This window comes from Bubalus bubalis, chromosome 17, assembly GCF_019923935.1.
Source record: "Bubalus bubalis isolate 160015118507 breed Murrah chromosome 17, NDDB_SH_1, whole genome shotgun sequence".
Taxonomy (NCBI): domain Eukaryota; kingdom Metazoa; phylum Chordata; class Mammalia; order Artiodactyla; family Bovidae; genus Bubalus; species Bubalus bubalis.
Window position 1 is genome coordinate 24,177,081 of NC_059173.1, and position 21,850 is coordinate 24,198,930.

At 46.1% G+C, this 21,850-nt stretch overlaps 1 protein-coding gene across 1 annotated transcript in view; it reads left to right on the forward strand.

Moving 5' to 3' along the window:
- TMEM132C (transmembrane protein 132C) overlaps positions 1-21,850 on the forward strand; it is a 446,846-nt gene that overhangs the window by 420,565 nt on the left and 4,431 nt on the right. The window contains exons 6-8 of the mRNA XM_025267822.3: positions 11,000-11,205; positions 12,979-13,252; positions 15,326-15,517. Of these exons, the coding sequence (XP_025123607.3) occupies positions 11,000-11,205; positions 12,979-13,252; positions 15,326-15,517 (672 nt within the window). The remainder of the gene's footprint in view (positions 1-10,999; positions 11,206-12,978; positions 13,253-15,325; positions 15,518-21,850) is intronic.

Genomic DNA, 21,850 nt, shown 5'->3' on the forward strand with positions numbered 1-21,850 from the left:
GAGAGAGATGTGCACACACAGGAAAGACAGTGCTATATAAGTTCGGCATTCTGGAAGCTTCTCCCCATGCTTCAAAGCATGAAAAAAATGAAAGCCCCTTATCTACAGACTTCCAGGGCTAATACAATCCACTTACCCAAATCTGCCAGGCACCTGTGTGGTGTGTCTGCCTGTATGTGCCAGACACTGGGCTAATTCCCTGTATTTGTGGGTTTTCAGTTTAATTCTCCTGGCAAATTTGGGATGCCATTCTCTCCCTGCCCAGCACACCCTAGCCCACTTCTCTAGCTTTGTGTTTACCAACCTTCCTTTTGTTTCTGCAAAAGGTCAAAATATTCCTACCTTAGGGTCTTTGCACATTGTAAGAGAGCAGTGAAGGACCAGGGCTTATTGTACTCGACACTTGAAATTTGCTAAGGGGATAGATTCTAAATTAAATCTTCTCAATGCACTGTACACACCCACAATGATCACTATGTCAAGAGATAGATACATTGTTTAGTGTAGATTATGGCAGTCTTTTCACAGTGGATACATGTATCAAAGCATCAAGTCGTACATCTTAAATGGATACATTTTGATATGTCAAAGATATCTCAATAGAGATGTTTAAAAAAAATCAAAGGATTTTTTTTCTTCCAAAAAATTACGCTGCCTCTGATTTTCCTTTTACCATATAATGAAGATGGTGAGGTGATGAAGACGGGTCCCTGAACTTACACAAGTTATTGAGCATAATTATATGAGACAAACTTTTAAAAAGAGAAGGAAAGAAAGACAGTTTAGTAAAATTCTTGTCTACTAGTGTCTGGGAATTGCAGAAGGTCACAGGAAAAAAGAAGACTTGATCACAAACCGCAAGAACTTTCTTGTTAATTCTAAAATAGAAGCACTGAGATAACTTTCCACCAACTAAATTGACAAAGTTGTTTTTTTAAGGGAAAGTTTCCGGAGCTCAAGAACTGCTTTCAGATCCAAGTCCAATACGATTGGCTGTGTGACCTTGGACAAGTTAACCAACCTCTCTGTGCCTTGGTTTCCTCCTCTGTTAAATGGTTTGTGTGAGGACAAAAGGAGTCTGTCCTTAATGTCCTCTTAGCACAGAATCTGACACACAGCAGGCACTTAAGAAATGCTAGATAAGGAAGATAAGAACATCTGCCTGGAAATTTCTCCCCCAAATCTCACAAGGCTGCCGCCTTCTTGATAGTTGGAATCCTCCCTCTCTTGTTCCCTTCTTTTATTTTTCTCATGGTATTTATTGCCCACAGGTGTCTTCTTATTGACTTGTTATCATCTACCCAACACTCCCCATATCAGAACATCCTTAAAGTCTCCTTATCACTCACGTCTACATCTCCAGTGCCTGAGAAAATGCCTGCTGCGTAATAGCAATACACTAAGTAACTGTAAAAAGAAGGAATCCTCGTGTGCTAGCTGAAGAATGTGAAAGTCGCTCAGTCGTGTCCGACTCTGTGTGACCCCGTGCACTATACAGTCCATGGAATTCTCCAGGCCACAATATTGGACTGGGTAGCCTTTCCCTTCTGCAGGGAATCTTCCCAACCCTGGGATCAAACCCAGGTCTCCCGCACTGCAGGCAGATTCTTTACCAGCTGAGCCTCCAGTATTCTGGCCTGGAGAATTCCATGGACTATAGTCCATGGGTCACAAAGAGTTGGACACAACTGATCCACTTTCACTTTCAGATGAAGAATAGTGAGGGGTCAGCCCTGACTCCAGTGCAAGCCTGGCCACGCATTTGGAGCCTCTAGCGAGGAAATTCAGCTTCCTCTGGGCTTGACCGCCGTGGTGAGGGTCCTGCTGCCCAGTTGGCCTACATGGGCCAGTTCCCACCCAGCACCACCAGATCCATGGTGGACAGGAGTCCTGAGCTGAGAAGCACTCAGCATCTCCCAAGTCCTGGCAGCATTTTGCACTGTCAGCTGGAAAAAGTGTGATTTATCACAGAACATATTTCTGTTTGGCCATCCTTGAGTGAGGAGCAGGAAGCAAAGAGGAGGGAAGCGGGGACATCGTCTCAGAAATACTGCTTAGCCCTGCCTTCCCCCACTTTTTCCTGTTCTTCTTTTCCAGATATGTCAGAAAAGTAAGTGTCAGGCACTTTCATAGTGAAGGAACCACTGAAATGGCAGCAGACTCCTGCAAACATAAAACTTTCGGTCTGGCAGCTGCAGGGGGAGCACAGATAGTGGGGAAGATGCTATTAAGCCAGAAGTTCTGTGGGAGAACAGGACACAGAGAAAGGAAAGTTCTCCCAGACCAAAGCGAGGGCCAGGCAGAAGTCACTGCCCCTGGATGAGAAGCTGTGATGTGGAGAATTCCCAAAACCATGGGCTCTTCTGCTGTGGCCTCTCTACTGCCTAAGGAGGAGAGAAGGGTATGGGATAAAGGGAGAGTGGAGTGTGGAGGGGAAGGAATATGAGGCCTCCTGAATGATACAGGCAGCGTTCTCTTCACCACAGCACTTAGAAGAATAACTCAGTCAGCTCTGCCACGTAACAAGTGACCCCAACATTCGTTTGTTGAAAGGAATGATCATTTTCTCTTGGTGGTACATTTGCAGATTGTCTGGTGGTCTCTGGGCTCAGCTGGGCTGGATCCCTCCCTGCACATCAGGCAGTGATGGAGTCCAGATGCTTCATTCCAGGGCTGGGCTGAGAGGTCTCAGCTGGTTTAAGTTCCTCTGGTGGCAAAGTTCACAAGGGCGGGCATAAACACGTGACAGCTCTCTTCAGTCTGAGCTTGGATATGTTGGCTGTCGACATTTCCGCATTCTCTTTGCCAAAGCTACCCACATGGCCAGGTCTGCTATCAATGCAAAATAAAGTCTTTCTGCTCACAGTAGAAGAAAAGGAATAAGAATCAAAATCAACAACTCAAACAGCCCATAAACCAGTAGGCACCGTGGTTAAGAGCAGAGCTCTGGGGTTGACTGTGCTTAAATTCTGACTCACTAACTACCATCTGTGTGTTCTTGGGCAAGTTACATCACCTCCCTGTGCTTTTGTTTCTTCATTTGAAATATGGATGTGATTCTTAAAATGTAGCCCTGTCCTGTGTTCATGGTGAGGAGTCAACGAAATGATCCATGTGACCCCTTAAAATGGTTCCCGGTTTACTGCAGGCACTCAGAGAACATTTTTTGCTGCTATAAAACGGTTATCACCCATGAGAGTCCATCTCCTCGGATGTGTATGTACCCTGTGTGTGCAGTGGATGGGTGAGTTGTTGGGGCGAAGTGGTAGGGGCAACCCTGAGGGTCCCCTAAGGGGAAGAATAGGGGACCGGGTACCTGCGTGCCCCTTCTTCAGCAAGGGCACGTGCCATGGCTACCTTGAAAACACTCTTCTCTGGAGATGTTGTGGCAGTTTCTGGCCACTTAATTCCCCATTGAGAGAACCTCACATTGGTTGCCAGTAATTTGCATGAGGAAATAGTCTGCCGAACAGTCTCCCAGGGCATAGTTCCCAGTCACCCCCGCAGCCTGCCCTGTCAAGGATTGCTCAGCCTAGCTCTTGGTGGGATGGGGTTGACACTTTGCATACTTCCCATGAGGACATTGTGCAATAATTAAAATTAAGAGAATAATAGCAAAATAAATAAATAAATCTGGGCACTAACTATGATAGGTGGTAGGATGGAGAAAGCATGGGAGAAAGCGGGCACAGAATGGGGGGGCAGCCTGCTGTGGGATGTGGGCATCTCCGGAGCTGGCTTTCAACACCTCCAAGACCAGCTGCCACCTGTTGTCCCTTCCAATAGCTCCCCCCAAATTTTCTAGTCTGGCCTATGAGACCAGTCAGACACCAAGGTAGAAAATGCAAATGCTTTGGGGGTTCAGGGTGGTAACAAAATTGAATGCAATGGTTTTTCAGTGCTGATAACTAATTTGCTATTTTATAAACACCATGAAAGGCAAATGATATCCTTATGCTCTGACTCATTCATTCATTCATTTTCAGCATACATTTATTGAGTGTCTGCTATATGCCAGGTACCATTTTAGGCACTAAGGGTACAACAGTGAATGAAACAGACAAAAATCCCTGCCATCCATATTCTGTTGAGGGAAGACAAATAAAAACCAAAATAAATAGGTAAAATGCATAGTGTATGAAATGGCAATAAATGGTAGAGAAAAATAAAGCAAAGAAGAGTGTCAGGAATCTTGGAGGGGTTGCAATTTTACATAAAAATGCCTGAGAAAGTATCTCTGAGAATTTGCAGACCAGGTTTCCCAGCCGAGGCACTGCTGACATCTGGGATCGGCTGGCGCTGTGCGGGGGGCCGTGCTGGAGGACAGACAGTGCAGGATGTTGAGTGCTGACATCTGGGATCGGCTGGCGCTGTGCGGGGGGCCGTGCTGGAGGACAGTCAGGATGTTGAGCAGCGTTACTTGTCTGTCATTAGATGCCAGTCGCTCATCTTCCAATTGTGACAACCTCCTTCCCTAGCTGTAACAGCCAAAAAGATCTCCAAAGATTGTCCAGTGGCCCTCGGAGGATGCAATGGCCCCTTCTTGAGAACCACTAGATTAAAGATCTAAAGGAAACAAGACAAGGATGTCCACTCACACCAGTTTTATTCAACATAGTTTTAGAAGTCCTAGCCACGGCAACCGGAGAAGCAAAAGAAATGAAAGGACTCCAAATTAGAAATGAAGTAAAACTGTCATTGTTTCCAGACTACATGATACTAGTCATAGAAGACTCTAACGACACTATCAGAAAGCTACTAGAGCTCGTCAAGGAATTTGGCAAGGTTACGGGATACAAAATACGCAACAGTCTGTTGCATGTTTACACACTGACAATGAAAGATCAGAAAGAAAAATTTGGAAAACAATCCCATTTGCCACCTCATCAAAAAGAATAAAATACCTAGGAACAAACCTACCTAAACCTAAAAAAAAAAAAAAAAGATACAAATGAACTTCTATACAAAACAGACATAAACCCATAGACATAGAAAACAAACTTATCATTATCAAAAGGGAAGGAAAGGTTGGGGGAGAGGGATAAATTAGGAGTTTGGGATTAACATATACACAATACTGAATATAAAATAGGTAATCAACAAGTACCTACTGTATAGTACAGGAAACTATACTCTATTTTGTAATAACTTTTAAGGGAAAATAATTTGAAAATGAATATATATACACACACATATATATGTGTGTGTATATATATATAACAGAATCACTTTGCTGTCCACCTGAAACTAATACAGCATTCCCTGTCCAATGTTCCAGCCTGTCTGAGTGGGCTTATTTGGGATGGGCCAAGAGAGTGAGGGAGGGCCAGGGCAGCTGATGGAAAGGATCTGAGCTGGTCCATGGGCCAGTGGCCTGTCTCAGGGCCCCTTTCCCTGGTCCCCTTGCCTGCATGAATGAAAAAGATTCTCCTATTCGCATGGCAGGAAGGGCGATTTCTAAGGCCATAGTCTCAGGGTATTACCTGTTCAGACAACAGAATAGAAGCAGTCTGATCAAGTCCTGCACTAGCTGTCATAAATCTTCTTCTCCACCTTGGGCAAGCTACAACCTCAGTGCTCCTCAGTTTTCTCATCTCTAAAATGGGATCCTAGGACATCCCTCAGAGAAGGCAATGGCACCCTACTCCACTACTCTTGCCTGGAAAATCCCATGGACAGAGGAGCCTGGTGGGCTGCAGTCCATGGGGTCGCTAAGAGTCAGACACGACTGAGTGACTTCACTTTCACTTTTCACTTTCATGCATTGGAGAAGGAAATGGCAACCCACTCCAGTGTTCTTGCCTGGAGAATCCCAGGGACAGCAGGGAGCCTGATGAGCTGCCATCTCTGGGGTCTCACAGAGTCAGATATGACTGAAGCGATTTAGCAGCAGCAGCAGCAGCAGGACATCCCTGATGGTCCAGTGGTTGAGAATCTGCCTCCCAAGAAGGGGATGCAGGTTCGATTCCCAGTTGGGGAACTAAGACCCCACATGCTGTGAAACAAGCCAAAGTGCTACAACTACTGAGCCCACAAACCACAACTAGAGAGAAGCCATGGGTCACAATGAAAGATTCCACATGCCACAACTGAGACCCAACACAACCTAAAATAAATATTTAAAAAATAAAAATAAAATGAGATCCTGATTGCCGTCCAGAGCTCCAGAAAGGACCAAGGGCAAGAATGATGGGGAAAGCACATAGCAAATGCAAAAGAAGGCATCAGAACAGTGCAGGACATTTGACATTTTATGTTACTAGAGCAGGTATACAAACTCAGGTGCACAAGAAATGTAAATCATTTTTCTGTATCTGAACTTGATTTCAGTTTGCAACCCCCAGTCTCCTAAGACACAAAACCTATACCTGGAGTTATATTTCTGAACATATGAAGTTGGAGATGTTAATTAGAGAGCCAAGTAGAGATGTTGAATAAGCACTTTGTTATCTGGAGATGGGATTTGGGGAGTCATTAACACAGCGATATTTAAAGCATCAGAGCCAGATGACTACAGTAATGAAAGGAACGGGTATGGAGTGAATGTTTGCGTGGCTCCCAAGTTCTTCTGTTGAGATTTTAAACCGTGAGGAGTGGGGGGTGGGGAGGTGATTAGGTCATGAAGGTGGAGCTTTCGTGAATAAATTAGTACTTTTTAAAAAAGATTGTTATTTGGTTTTTTATTTTTTTACTGCGAGGTTTGTGGGATCTTAGTTCCCCAACCAGAGGTTTTGGGGGATCTCCATTGATGCATAAGCTTTCTCTAGTTGTGACTCCCAGGCTGTAAGGCGTGGCTTAGTAGTTGAGGTGCATGGGCTTAGTTGCTCTGAGGCATGTGGAATCTTCCTGGACCAGAGATTGAACCCATATCTCCTGCATTAGCAGGCAGATTCTTAGCCACTGGACCACCAGGGAAGTCCCTAAATTAATGCTTTTATAAGATGCTCCAAAGAGCTCCCTCACCCCTTCCATCAAGTGTAGACACAGACAGAAGACAGAATCCTTGAGTCAGGAAGCAGGTCCTCAGCAGACACAGAATCTGCCGGCGCCTTCATCTTGGACTTACCAGCCTTCAGAATGTGAAAAGTAAATGTCTGGTGTTTAAGCCCCCAGCCTCTGGATATTCTGTAATAGCAGCTCCAGCAGGCCAAGATGGGATATATATGATGCCATGGAATCATAGAAGGAGCAATTGCATTATTTCAAGGAGTGAATATCTTAATTGTGGTCCTCAGACTTGAGGCATCAGCATTTCCCAGGTACTTGTTAGAAGCAAAACTGTGGGGATCCCCCTAGACCTGCTCAATCTGAGACTTTAGGGGTAGACTCAACCATCTGTGGATACTTGACAAGCCCTCTCTGATGCTCACTCAAATTTGAGAACCTGCTTGGCTGCAGGAATCCAGACAAAAGTCCCACTGGATGTTGGTGGCTGACCAGCAGATATCTTTTGCTTTCCTCATGGAAAGTGGTCTCCAGCCTCTACCTTAGGAAGCAGGTAACATCCTTGGGAAGTTGCCAAAGTCTGAATGACAGAAGATATCAACCAACCATATGCCACTCAACCAGAACACTTGTGACCCAAGGTGGCCCGTCAAGGTCCTTAAGAGCAGACTGGTTGATTCTGTGGCCACCAATGCTTTCAAAAGGCATAGTTTAAATGTCACAGTGGGGACTCCCCTGGTGGTCCAGTGGTTAAGAATCCACCTTCCAATGCAGGGGACATGGGTTCAATCCCTGGTCTGGGAAGATCCCACATGCTGAGGGTTGGCTAACCTCGAGCACCACAACTGCTGAGCCCATGCTCTAGAAGCCGTGTTCCACAATGAGAGAGGTCACCATAATGAGAAGCCTTCCCACTGCAGCTAGAGAATAGCCCCTGCTTGCCGCAGCTAGAGAAAGCCCATGTGAAGCCACGAAGACCCAGCACAGCCAAATAACATAAATAAATGTTTTTTTAAATAAGTTTATTTTTAAAAGTCACAGTTAGCAGGGGCCAGGAGGTAGTGTTCTTAACAGGCAGCCCACCCACAATGAGAAATTTAAGAGATTCCCAGAAATGGATCAGAGGGGCTGCAAAGATTCCCGTAGTGGGGTTGGATTCCTTTTTTGCAGACGAGCCAGCTCATTTTGTGATACCGTGGTTCCCACTGCTAGCCACTTAGGAGATGATTAATGCAGCCTGCGACTTCCCCAGACATTTATGGCACCTTCAGGAATGACAGTGACAATGGCTGTATCATGCCCGCTGGCTGATACCCTTGGCGTTCCTCTTAATTATTTATATATTCCGGAGCGGCCAGGTTCCCTCCCACCAGAGCTCAGAGAGGTAATAAATGAGGAAAGTCAATGGTCTGTAAATTACAACATTGATTAAAGAAGTGATTACTGATATAACTCTTGCTCGGCTATTATGCTAATGCCTGCCCAGATCCAGGACAGTGTTTACATGCTAATGACAAGTCTGGGACAGCAATGAAAATTGGTTTCCACCCTTAATCAGTGTGTAAACTCTTTTAAACCACTCTGACCATGAGTGAGAAGATCCATTCGTGTGTTCCCCTCCCAACTGCCCCCTGCCACTATCCCCAGCAGATGGAAGAAATTCACTCAGCCCAGCCCTCACCAGCTGCCCCTCCAAACAGAAGTGCAAGTTGAAGCTGAAAATGGGGCCCAGAGTAGTCATCTGTAGTTCCTAGAAGCTGGGGAAAGAAAGTGCAATCACAGGAGTTCATTGCTCAGCATCGGATGTTATTTAACCGGAGCCATAGACCCCCTGAAGGAGATACTGCTCCTTCCAGAGTATACAACCTGGATGGGAGACAGATAAGCACATTGGCTATTACCACTTAGTATATAAGTGCTGCGCAAAGAGTCCATGTGTGACTTCATTAACTCTGGAATGCTACACAAAACTCTGTGTATATGCATTTCTATGGCAAGAATTAACTTATTCCCAAAGGAGTCTATGACTCCTAAAAGGTTAGGAAACACTGCTCTAAAGCTTCCTGGAAGTTGTCAAAGTAATTTCTTATGTTTCCACGGTTCTTGACTCCAAGTTATCTCAATATTTCGCATCTCCTCTTGACCCAAGGTCTATGGCTGTGTTGAAGCAAGCATCCCCATGAAAAAAGAGCCCTGTTCATGCATCCATCTAGCTGTTCATCTATCCATCCTTCTATCCATTCATCCATGTATGCATGCATCCATCTGTCCACTCATCCATCTATCCATGCATGCATGCATACATGTATCCATCCATTCATCCATCTATCCACCCATGCATATATGTATTCATCCATCCATTTATCTCTCTATCCATCCATGCATCCATTCACTTAGCAATTTATTCACCCATCCATTCATCCATCCAATCATCCACCCTCCATCCATCCATCCATTCACCCATTCATCCACTGTGCATCCACTCACTCATTCATCCATCCATCCACCCGTTCATGCAACCATCCATTCAGTCCACTTTGCTGAGCTCCTGCTTCTTGAGCAGCTGGGATGAGGCACCAAGAGATCAAAGAAGAAAAATGTATACTTATTGCCTTCAGTGGTTTTACATTTCTGCAGCTGAAAATGCAAATTTACACAAGGGGTCAGTGTGATCCCATAAACTTGGCTATGCAAGATGGGTCATGTTGTGTCTCTACAACTCATCTTGATTTCTATTTTCAGTTTCCAATTCATTATGGAGGTGAAACATTATCCCAGTCTAATTTCTAGAAGACGTAACTACTATCAAGGCCTTGGGGAGGGGGCTTCTAGCCTTAAAGTGTTCTGTTCACAGCTCCTAGGGGGCACCCGTTATCAGTTGGAATCCACATGGGTTACCTCTGATGTGGTCCCATCCTTGCACATGCTGCTCCTTCCAGCCTCCCAGGGAGCACAGGCATCCTCAAACTGTTTCTGAGTATCCATGGGGCTGTAAAAAGATCCATCTTCCTATGGGTTCAGCAGAGGAACACAAAATCTAGATGCTTGCAGGCTTTTATTTTTATTTTGTTTATGTTTGTTCAGCTTTGTGTTCTGTCTTATCTCTTTCCTGAGGCCACGATCTGCTAGAAATGGGAAAAGAGAGGGGAGGGAATTCAGGGGAAAGAAACAGGTTGATCTTCACTAATGTGATGCTGCCATTCACAGAATGAGCAGTAACAGTACAGATACACAAATAATCCTAGGGGGTCAGGGGAAGTGCTGCAAGCAGAGAAGGAACGCCGTTCCCAGGGAAAAGGAACATCATATACGAAGACCTGAGTGTTCTGGGGAACCATCAGGGCTGCGTGTAATTGGGACAGTGGGTGTAAGAACTGGGAGTAGAGCTTTGCTGAGGAAGAAGTCTCTTCTTCTTCCACTTCTTCTTGAGGAAGTACAAGCCCTTTAGATCTTGAGGGGCTGGATGGGGTGGAACGTGGGTGTGGCTGATCTTCTGGACAGACATCAGCCTGGAGAACAGACAACCTCTGGTACCTGCATCACATTCCCTGGATCCACCCAGAGTTCAGTCCCAGCTGCAATTCTGACAAGATTCAAGTTCAGCTGGTGATTGCTGCTTCTCCCACACTGCTCATGCTTTCCATCCCAGGGCTTGTGTCTCAGCCTGGAATAGGGGGAACACATGGGCAGCACTCACCCAGTGAGAGAGAGGACCAGTAGATGATATTTCTGTCTCTCATCCTGCAGGTTGACAATTCTGGGGGCTTTCCACGAGATCCCAGAAAAACAGAGCTCAATGGTCACAGCACCAAATGCAAAAATGGACCTTTCTACTGACCTTTCTTGTTTCTCTGGCTCCCTCAGCCTTCTCCCTGGTCCCCATTCCCTAGGGTCACGTCCTAAGTAAGCCAACTGCACAAAATCCTTGTCTCAGGCTCCGCATTGAGGAGAACCTACATTAAGCATGTGTGCTTTGCTAGAGACAAGGACAAATGGTTGAAAGGTGGTCTTCAGATCCCAGAGAACTTCTCCTCCATCCCCTCTCTCTTGGCAGGTGTCCGACCATTGTGACTATGTCTTTGTCAACGGCAAAGAGATGAAAGGCAAGGTGGATGTGGTGGTGAACTTCACGTACCAGCACCTAAGTGCCCCCCTGCATGTCACCGTATGGGTGCCCCGACTGCCCCTGCAGATCGAGGTCTCTGACACGGAGCTGAGCCAGATTAAAGGCTGGAGGGTTCCCATCGTGGCCAGCAAGAGGTGAGTCCAGGATGGGGAAACACATCAGAGCCATGACAGCAACAGCTGTGGGTACTGATGTCAACAAAGGAGTCAATGCAGGAGCCAGTGCAGGGCCCAGGTGATGCTGTTGCCATGGTGATTACATGATGCAGCCTAACAACAATCCTCTGGGAAAACCAAGACTCAGGATAACCCAGCCAGGCAGGCAGGCTGCTAAGCGGCCAGGTCAGTATCAGATCCAATTGTTTGCACTCTACATGGGCTCCTAGTAATCTCTCTCCTGAAAGTGGCCCTCCAGAAGGAAGCCACAAAAGTAACATAGTTTTCTAGCCTTTCAACCCCCAGAGAATTAAAGTTTGGGCTTATTTTGTCTATGTGAAACAGCGATTGCTTTTCTGTTCTGGGTGAATATCTATAATCTTGAAAAGCTCTGTGCATATCAAATTATTGGATAAAATCTAAATGCATTTATACTGGACCATCGGGATGCTATCTGCACTTAAACCAAAAGAAAAACTTCTATTCCATGTGACTCTGGATCATCCTGTGTGGGAATCTGGGGTTTTGTTTCCTCCGCTCTGTGGCCCCCAGGTCAGCTACATAACAGTTGTTCCTGAATTATTGGTTTCCTGTATGACATCTTCCATCTTAAACCATCAGGGCTATTTTCCTGACTGTCTCCCAGGCACCAGAGTCTTGATTTTTAAGGAACAAGTAGTGTATTGGAGAAGGAAATGGCAACCCACTCCAGTATTCTTGCCTGGAGAATCCCAGGGACAGAGTAGCCTGGTGGGCTGCCATCTATGGGGTCGCACAGAGTCGGACACAACTGAAGCGACTCAGCAGCAGCAGCAGTGTCTATCTCAAGAAAGATAAATAGGACAGTGAGATGGTGAGTCCACTTTTATAGAATGAACTTAAAGGAATTTGTCCTCCTCTGATGAGGAAGACAGCTGTGAATCCAGCCAGGACTTCAGACCATTTAGTGATCTTGAGCGACCAAGATGTGGGTTTGTTCCATGTCCCTTAAAAAGGAAAAACTGACACTTGCTGGTTTCAAATCCAAGCTTGGGGGCCTTCTAGCTTTGTGAGTTTGGGCCAGCCACCCAACATCTCTGACTCAGTTTCCTCATCTGAACATAAGAATAATTACAGTTTTGCCTCATGGTGTTAAGAGTCCATCCATGAACATCTTAGCATGGGCACATCTCCAGAGCATCATACCACTTTGACAAATAGACCTTTCTACAGTGGTGGAATGTTCTAGAAGCACAGTATCCACTAGCCACTAGCCACAGCCACAGTAGCCACTAACACAAGGGTTATGGAGTGACTGAGAAATGTAATGTTTGGATTTTCTTAATTTTCTTCATTTAAATTAAATTGTAAATAGCCACACGTGGTTCTCAGCTACTTCGTGGACAATATAGCTTTAGTATTAATACATATTAACTCTTACATCTTTTATTTGTCAACAGATGCCTTCGAAAGAGATAGTGTTTTGTGGGCTACATATACAGGAGGTGGGATATGGGGAAATTCTTTGGGTCGTGCTGTTAAGTGGAGAGAGATGTTTAGTTCCTTCTCAATTAAGTCTGACCTTCCTCCTTCGGCAAGTACAATAAAGCTTCTTTGCATTGTTTAAAAACGAGCCGGTGCTTCTCCGCGGTCCTGAGTCTCCTGCCTGGGATGCTATCTCCTGGCAATTGATGGGGAGGTATCTGCTTTGCAACTCCAGAGCATCATGAATTCCATCCTCTGACTCGAGAGCCTCCTCTCCTTCCCCATCAGGCCCACACGAGACAGCGAGGATGAGGACGAGGAGGAGCGGCGGGGCCGGGGCTGCGCCCTCCAGTACCAGCACGCCATGGTGCGGGTCCTCACCCAGTTTGTGTCTGAGGGGGCTGGCCCCTGGGGCCAGCCGAGCCACCTGCTCAGTCCCGACTGGCAGTTCGACATCACCCACCTGGTTGCCGACTTCATGAAGCTGGAGGAACCGCATGTGGCCACTCTCCAGGACAGCAGGATCCTGGTCGGGCGGGAGGTTGGCATGACAACCATCCAGGTAGGAAGCTGGAGCTGGGAAGCTCTGCACACCCATCACTGAGCGTAGTGTGCCTTGGAGGGAGGCAGTTTGCTAGCAGGGATGGGTCCTCTGATGGCATCCTGTGGACACCAGAAGGTGAGCCTGGACCAGCTCTTTGAATCCCAGGTAAAGTGGAGTGAAACTGATAGTCATTCAGTCATGTCTGACTCTTTGTGACACTGTGGACTGAAGCCCACCAGGCTCCTCTGTCCGTGGAATTCTCCAGGCAAGAATACTGGAATGGGTTGCCATTTCCTTCTCCAGGGGATCTTCCTGACTCTGGGATTGAAGTTGGGTCTTCTGCATTGCAGGCAGATTCTTTACCACCTGAGCCACCAGGGAAACCCCTTTGAGTCCCAACCTCCTTCCAAACAGAAATGAGAAGGTGGCGCTGCATCCCTCAGCACCTTCTGTGACCCCACTCTCTGCTGCATCCTTCATTCCCACCACCCCCACCCCAGCCCACCCTGCCTCTGCTTCTCCACCCTCGGCGCCCCCTCTCCAATCTGCACCTCCTACACTCTCTTAGAAAGAGCCTGCTCCCCACTCTGCAATACTTGTGCCAGTGGCCAAGGTAGGATTCCTTTCTTCCTTTCCTCCCTTCTTTCCTAAGTCAGCCTGTCATTCTGTCATGTAGTCATTCAACCAACTCTTCAAAATCCTGCTGTCTCTTTTGCCCAAGGAAATGTACAGAAGGGTGGGATTTCAGGACAGATGGGAGGGCGCAGAAGGCCTTTTATTCAACCCATCAAGTCCCACACTACTGCCTCCACCTTTTGTGGAGGGTTTTTTTTTTTTGGTTTGTTTGTTTAATTTTACTGAAGTATAGTTTGATCTACATTGTTGTGTTAGTTCTAGGTGTTACAGCAAAGTGATTTAGTTACACAAATACATATTCCTTTTCTTTGTCAGACTTTTTTCTCATATAGGTTATCACAGAATACTGAGTAGAGTTCCCTGCCAGCACAGGGAACTGGTACAATACAGTACAGTCCTAGAACTGGGAGAGTAGGTCCTTCTTGGTTATCTGTCTTATGTATAGTAGTATATGTGACTCCACCTTTTGGAAATGTCCTTCTGTATCCTTTCACAACTGCCCCAGGTGGGAAAGACTGATATATTTCTACCATTTCACCTGGACATCCCAAGTCCAACATTTGGTATATGAGATGAAGCAGAAGGGCATCCCAGGTGGTGCTAGTGGTAAAGAATCCACTTGCCAATGCAGGAGATATGGGCTGGATCCCTGGGTTGGGAAGATCCCCTGGAGAAGGACATGGCAACTCACTCCAGTATTCTTGCCTTGAGAATCCCATGGACAGAGGAATCCTGCAGGCTAGAGTCCGCGGGTTCCTAAAAGAGGTGGACAGAACTTAGCGACTAAACAACAGCAAATGAGGCAGAAAGTAACATTTCAGCAGAGAATACAATGTACCGGGGGTTGGAGGGGAGACTGCTGCTGCTGCTGCTAAGCAGCTTCAGTTGTGTCTGACTCTGTGCAACCCCAGAGATGGCAGCCCACCAGGCTCCCCTTTCCCTGGGATTCTCCAGGCAAGAACACTGGAGTGGGTTGCCATTTCCTTCTCCAATGCATGAAAGTGAAGTCACTCAGTCATGTCCAACTCCAGACTAGACTGTCTATAATTCAGTTCCCCAGCTGATGGCCTAACTCACTTAGAATGGGATTCGGGTTGAACAGCTGTTTATGCGCCACTCTTCATGAGTCCAGCCAGTAGGACTGCCACGTATGGTTGACCAGTTTGTGCGGTATGCAAAATATCTTCATCTAAATGGGGAGGGTCATTTCCTTTCAAAGACCCAATGGATTTTAATATTTATGTCAAGTTTCCAAAAGATAGAGCTAAAGTGTCACAGGGAAGAGTGACTTTATCTGATTCTCACATGACACGGGATGATGTATAGAGGGAAGTTCTGGCTCCTTCCCACTGTATTCTGTACCCTGTAGGGATGGACAGAGCATAGCTGGGAAAGGTTCCAACATCCACCCAGAAGCAGATGTGATGGATTGGTCTGTGTCTGCCCATCCCCCAGGTGCTGTCCCCTCTGTCTGACTCCATCCTGGCTGAGAAGACGGTCACTGTGTTGGACGACAAAGTTGCGGTGTCAGACCTGGCCATCCAGCTCGTGGCTGGGCTGTCTGTCACCCTCCACCCCAGCACGGAGAACAGCAGGGCTATCACGGCTGTGGCCACAGCTGAGGAGCTGCTGCGGGCCCCTAAACAGGTAAGGGCCCTGACGCCAGAAGGGAACAGGGTCCCGCCTGATCTAGCCAAAGGGGAGGGAGGCGGGAGGAATGGGAGCAGGGTAGCCAAACCACGTTCCAGGAGGAAGTGATGCTGGCTGTGTAAAATCCACGTGGCTTTGAGGTCCGAGTAGTGGGGTCTGGATGAACTAGAAGAGTGGTACCCAGTGCCCAGAGGTGGACGAACCATCTGGGCAGCAAACTCTCAGAAATCCAGCTGCTTCAGATAACACCCACTGTCGTTCACAGTTCTGTGGGTCGGGAATCTAGGTGGGCTCAGCGGGTTACCACGCTCTGGGGTCCACAGGCTGAGAGCAGAGCATCTTATCAGGATGCTCTGGGGACGAATCCACTTCCACCCTCACTGGTGTGGTTGGCGGAATCCAGCTCTGTGCGGTTGAATGCCTGAGGTTTCCTAGGTTTGTTGCTGCTGGCCGGGAGCCTCTCTCCACTTCCTTCTCTCTGCCCACACCCTGCACCAGCTTCAGAACCACTAACAGTGCATAGAGTCCTTTCCATGCTTGCAACCTCTGAGTTTCCCTCTGTCACCACCCAGAAAAGCTCTTCTGCTTCCAAAGGCTTGTATGACTATAGCAGACCCATCCAGCTCAGCTAGGCAGCTCTCCCTAACTTCACCTGTACCTATAACATCATAAGAGGGACATCTCAGCACGTTCTCAGGTTCAGAGGAATAGGATGGACCATTCCAGAAATTCAGCTGTTGCTACCTGGCTTTGTTCCAGACAATCACCAGCAGGTACCTGCGAGTAGAAGGGGGAAAAGTAGGAACAGTGAGAGACTTTATTTTCTTGGGCTCCAAAATCACTGCAGATGGAGACTGCAGCCATGAAACTGAAAGATACCTGCTTTTTGGAAGAAAAGCTATGACAAACCTAGACAGCGTATTAAAAAGCAGAAGCATTACTTCAAATGCTTGTCAAAGCTACGGTTTTTCCTGCAGTCATGTATGGATGTGAGAAGGCTGAGCACTGAAGAATTGATGCTTTCAAACTGTGGTGCTGGAGAATTCTCTTGAGGGTCCATTGGACACCAAGGAGATCCAACCAGTCAATCCTAAAGGAAATCAGTCCTGAATAGTCATTGGAGGACTGTTGCTGAAGCTGAAACTCCAATACTTTAGCCACCTGATGTGAAGAACTGACTCACTGGAAAAGACCCTGATCCTGGGAAAGACTGAAGGCAGGAGGACAAGGGGGTGACAGAGGACGAGATGGTTGGATGGCATCATTGACTCGATGGCCATGAATTTGAACAAACTCCCGGAGATAGCAACGGACAGAGGATTCTGGCGTGCTGCAGTCCATGGGGACACAAAGACATGTGACTTAGCAACTGAACAACACAACCACCCAGCTTTGTTCCAGAGCATCACCAGCAGGGACCTGTAGGGGGTTCTCATTCACATCCAGCTCACAGTGCTGGCACCTCTGCTCACCTCTCTTGGGGACAGGACACTGGCATGGTGTTGGCTGGTTTAGAAAGAGCAGAGGAGGATAGTGGGGAGACAAAGCAGAAGGCATGAAGCTATTTGCCAAGAACTTGTAATTAATTAGGGGACGATTGGCATTGCCACCTCCCTGGCGTGGGGCAAGGCCACCCATCAGCTTCCAGCATCACCCATCTGTCTTCATCGGCTGATGGTAATTGGAGGGCCCCGGCGCTGCCTACAGGGATTTATGGATGGAGTTCATTCAATTTGCAGACATGACTCTTGAAAGAATAGGAGCTCTAAATCATGCCCGGACGTGTGTTATTTTAAGCATTTCAGAATTTCTCATCTTTAGGGAAATGTGCTGGCTTCTCCCCAGACAACCCCTATGTTCCAACCTCACTGTCATGAGCTAATGGAAAGACCTGGTCTCAGTCACACAGCAGGGCTGATGGAGATGGATGCTGGCAAGCCTGCAGTGTTCTGAGGGCTTAATTCAGATTGTCTGCTGTTCAGGGGGGCTTGTTTGATGTTAAGTTCGTTCGCTGTCTCGAGTTGGTAAAGAAAAATGAACTCTAGATGAAAAGTCAGCCAAGATGAACAGGCACAGTGCGTTAACACTGTTTTATCTCAGTCCTTGGAGTGTGGAAGGCTGGCCTCTTGTTCTTGATATTTCCAACTTTGAAATTCAAAAGGTTTGCCATGAATATGAGGGCAATCGTATTATACTTCCCCGTGCCCTATTAGTTCTGAAGAAAGCTAGAATAGTAAAGAGAAATGAGGTCTCCCACAGCATGAATGCATTCAACTGAGGCTTTAGAAGGGAGTCTGTCCGATGGTGTGATTTCTCAGTTGATGAAGCTAAAGGAGAGACGGGCAGGAAACAAAATTCCTGAGCCAATCGTGTCTTAGCTTTCATTCCCCCAGAAGCTGAGCCTGAGATAAGGATCTGCATGCCAGGACTTCATCTGGGTAGTGAAGAGAACCCTAGAAGGGAGCCTGGAAGTGAGGGAAGGGAGGAAGGAAAGACAGCCAAAAGAGTGTGTACCCTGAACTTATGGTTGCCAGGGGGAAGGATGGGGGAAGGAATAGTTAGGGAGTTTGGGATAAACATGTACCCATTGCTATATTTAAAATGGATAATAACAAGGACTTACTGTATAGCACAGGGAACTCTCCTCAATGTTACGTGGCAGCCTGGATGGGAGGGGAGTTTTGGTGAGAATGGATACATGTATATGTATGGCTGAATCCCTTTGCTGTCCACCTGAAACTATCACAATATTGTTAGTTGACTGTACTCCAATATAAGACAAAAAGTTAAAAAAAAAAAAAAAAGTGTATTCCCAGCTCAGCCACCACTGTGGGGAACTGGAGCCTGGATCTCCTGGGAAACCATCAGCCAGTGTAGAAAAGACTGAAGTGTCATTATACCTGAGGGGCAAGGAAGCTGGGATATTTATCACCCTTCCCATCAGCCCTTATTGGAGGGCTGCTTCTGGGGGGTGTTAAGTTTTCAGCACTTCCGGCTGTGGGCATGACCACGTGGGTTTCAGAGGTTAGAATGCTCCTTGGCAAGACGACCTTGCAAGTTTGACAGCTGAAAGTCAAGCAGGCAGGTTTTGTGGGGTAATGGGCAGATGCCAACAGCAAGTACACACCATCTTTAGATTTTAGGTACATTCTCACTCACTCCTAACAGGAGGCTGGTGTTAGTCTGGGCTTTCCATCAGTGATAAGAGACCTAACTCAGGCTGGCCGAGACAGATGTAAGAATTTATCAGTTCATGTCCAAGCATTTGAATCTTCAGGTAAAGCTAGATCCAGATGCTCCAGTGATGTCAACAGAAACCTTTATTTTTAAGGACTTCTCTGGCGGTCCAGTGGTTAAGACTCTACACTTTCACTGAAGGGGATACGGGTTCAGTCCCTGGTTGGAGAACTAAAATCCCACATGCCAAGCTGCATAGCCAAAAAAATAAATACGTAAACCTCCATTTTTTAAAATGAAATGCTCTTTTTAGAAACAAGTTTCATTTATTTAAAAAAAAAAAAAAGAAGCATTTTGGCTGCACCCTATGGCAAGTGAGATCTTAATTCCCCTACCAGGGAGAGAACCCACACACCATGCATTGGAAGGCAGAGTTTGGACCACCAAGGATGTCCTCAGGAGCCTTTATTTTTATTATTGGCACTTGTCCTCAATTCTGGAAGCTGTCCAGCCATTAATTCTTTGACTTTTAAAGTTCTCCCATATTCTTTCCTTCTGTAAGTCTTAACAGAAGACTGTTGGTCATTCTCTTCCTCATTTCTTCAACCATCCTTTCCCATGCTTCATCAATTTATATTCCTGAGGTTACATTCTGGGTGAATTTCTTGACTCAGTTTCCCAGTAACTAATTCCCAGTAACTAATTCTCTCCTCAACCATGTCTAATCTGCTATTCAGATTGAGTAATGAATTTCAACCAGAAGATTTTTCACATCTAGAAGTTCTGTTTGGTTGTTTCCACAGCTCCCTGTTCTTTTTTCCAGTCTTTCCCACTCGTTCAGAGTAGTTTTTACTCTTTTTAACTCCCTTTAACTATTGTCTTTCATTGGCTAGTTTTTGTTATTGGTTTGTTTTATTTTTATTGTCCTTGTCTTCTGATTTTTGTATGTGAATTTTTTCTGATCCTCTCTCATGGTAGAGCCTTCTTTTGTAGGGATTGATTTTTCCTTTTTTTTTTTTTTTTCATGAGCATCTCTTGAGCCATGATTGCTTTGCCCTATGTGGTTCCTGAGAAATTCCTGTCGATTTTTGCATGTGTGTGAGTCTAGCTTCAAGTTACCATCTTTGCTTGCAGCTCCTGTGGCATCAGATGGTATAACTTCAGACACCACACTCAGGTATGCGGAAGGGGTGGGGTTCTGATTTCCAGGGAGACATTTTCCCACTCAGTGCTCAGAGCAGAAATGAGCATCTTGCTGTGTCTCTGATCCAGTGGGTAGGATTCCTCTTCTCCGTATGTGGAGAGGAATCCTAGCTTTATGTTAAAGGTCTCATGCCCATCTGACACTTGCCCAGGTGGGTATCAACATCCCAGCCACTGGCTGGTGGGTCTTCTGAATAGTTCTACACCCCCTCAAGCAATCTCAGTAACAGTTACCTATGTGTATCACTGTGGTATGCCTTTTTTTTAAATTTCTGATTACTAGGAATTTGCATCTCTTATTTGTATTTTTTACCTACGTTTTAACTAGTTTATACTCAGCCATCTGTTGAGTATGACATTCTCTGTTGTTGTGACATGCTCTTAAGAGTCTTTCTCTCTCACTATGTCAACTTTCTTTCTCCTGTGCTGGCCTCAGATTCCAGCAGATTGCTTAAGATTGCAACCACTTAAGTGGTTCAGGAGGGCCACTCAGCATTCCAGGCTTGCATCCCAACTCAGTGGACCCAGAGGAAATAAAATCCTTCTCTAATTTCAGCAAAGCCCAGAGATCACATCCCATTGGCTGGTTTGGATCATATGCTCCTTCCTGAGCCAATCACTGGGATCAGAGTGGTGGAATGTTGTGATTGGCCAGACCTTGGTCACATGCCCACTTCTGGTACTGAAGGGTGGGGTCCATCCTGAAAGGTTGTTGTTGAATCACACGAATACACTGGGATTCTTGGCCCCTGGAGGAGAAGAATTCAATCCGGGGCCAGAGACGAGGCTTGATCACTCAGAGCTTTTGTGTAATAAAGTTTTATTAAAGTATAAAGGAGATAGAAAAAGCTTCTGACATAGGCATCAGAAGGGGGCAGAAAGAGTACCCGCTTGCTAGTGTTAACAATGAAGTTATATAATCCAAAGAATGTCTGGAGGTTGTAAAGACCTCATCAGACCTACTCCCATAATTTACATTTTAAGATAACAGAAGGTTGAATCCAAAGACTGTCCTTAATCCAGAGACTGTCCTCAGGCAGGATACATTATTGTTATATAATACTAAGGAATGTAGAGAAGGAAAGTTTGTCCTTTCTTCCTCCTTGAGAATTTCAGACCCCTCTCTCCTTGGGGACCCCTAGACTCCCTATCAACCTGCCTAGGAAATGACTCTCTCAATCCCACCCATGCTCCTTGGACTCCGAATGGAGGAAAGACTTGGGTCTGAAAGGAAAATTAGTGCCCTAGCCCCCATCAGAAAGGAGGAATGGAAACTGGATGGGCCACATAGATGTTCATCTCAGAACCTTTAGGTACTTTAAGTCCCCTACACGTGAACCTTCAAGTTTTAAACTTTCAAAGATGCAAACATGTGTTTACATGTCCAATCACATAACTTAGTTCGTGTGTCTGGTGTCCATTGTCACATGGTGCCTCCTCTACAAGGGGCTGTGCTTTTGTGTACTTCACAGTACTGTATAAAGTACGGTAGTGCAGTATCTTTATTTCAAGCCCAGGATGTCTGGAAGCAAGTGCAAAGGCAGCAGTGATGTAGCTGATACTGGACTATACTTTTCAAGTTCCTGTATTGTAAAGTTAAAAATGTTTTCTTTGTTTTTTGTGTTTGTTTGCTTTTTATGTATTGTTTGTGTGAAAAGTATTATAAACCTATCACAGTACAGTAGTAGATAGCCAATTGTGTTTGTTGGGTACCTAGGCTAACTTTGTTGGACTTATGAACAAATTCACTCTTGGGACTGAACTTGTTCGTATGTAGGGGACTTACTGTATTCACATTCCCACTTTCAGTTGGGGAAAACTGAGGCCCAGAAGAATTGGTTTAAAGAAAGATGCTCTCAGGGAAGCAGTGGATCCATGCATTTAATTCAAAACTCCCACTTCAAAGTCTCTGCCTTTTGTCATAGGGTCCAGCAGCCAGGATTAGAAGAA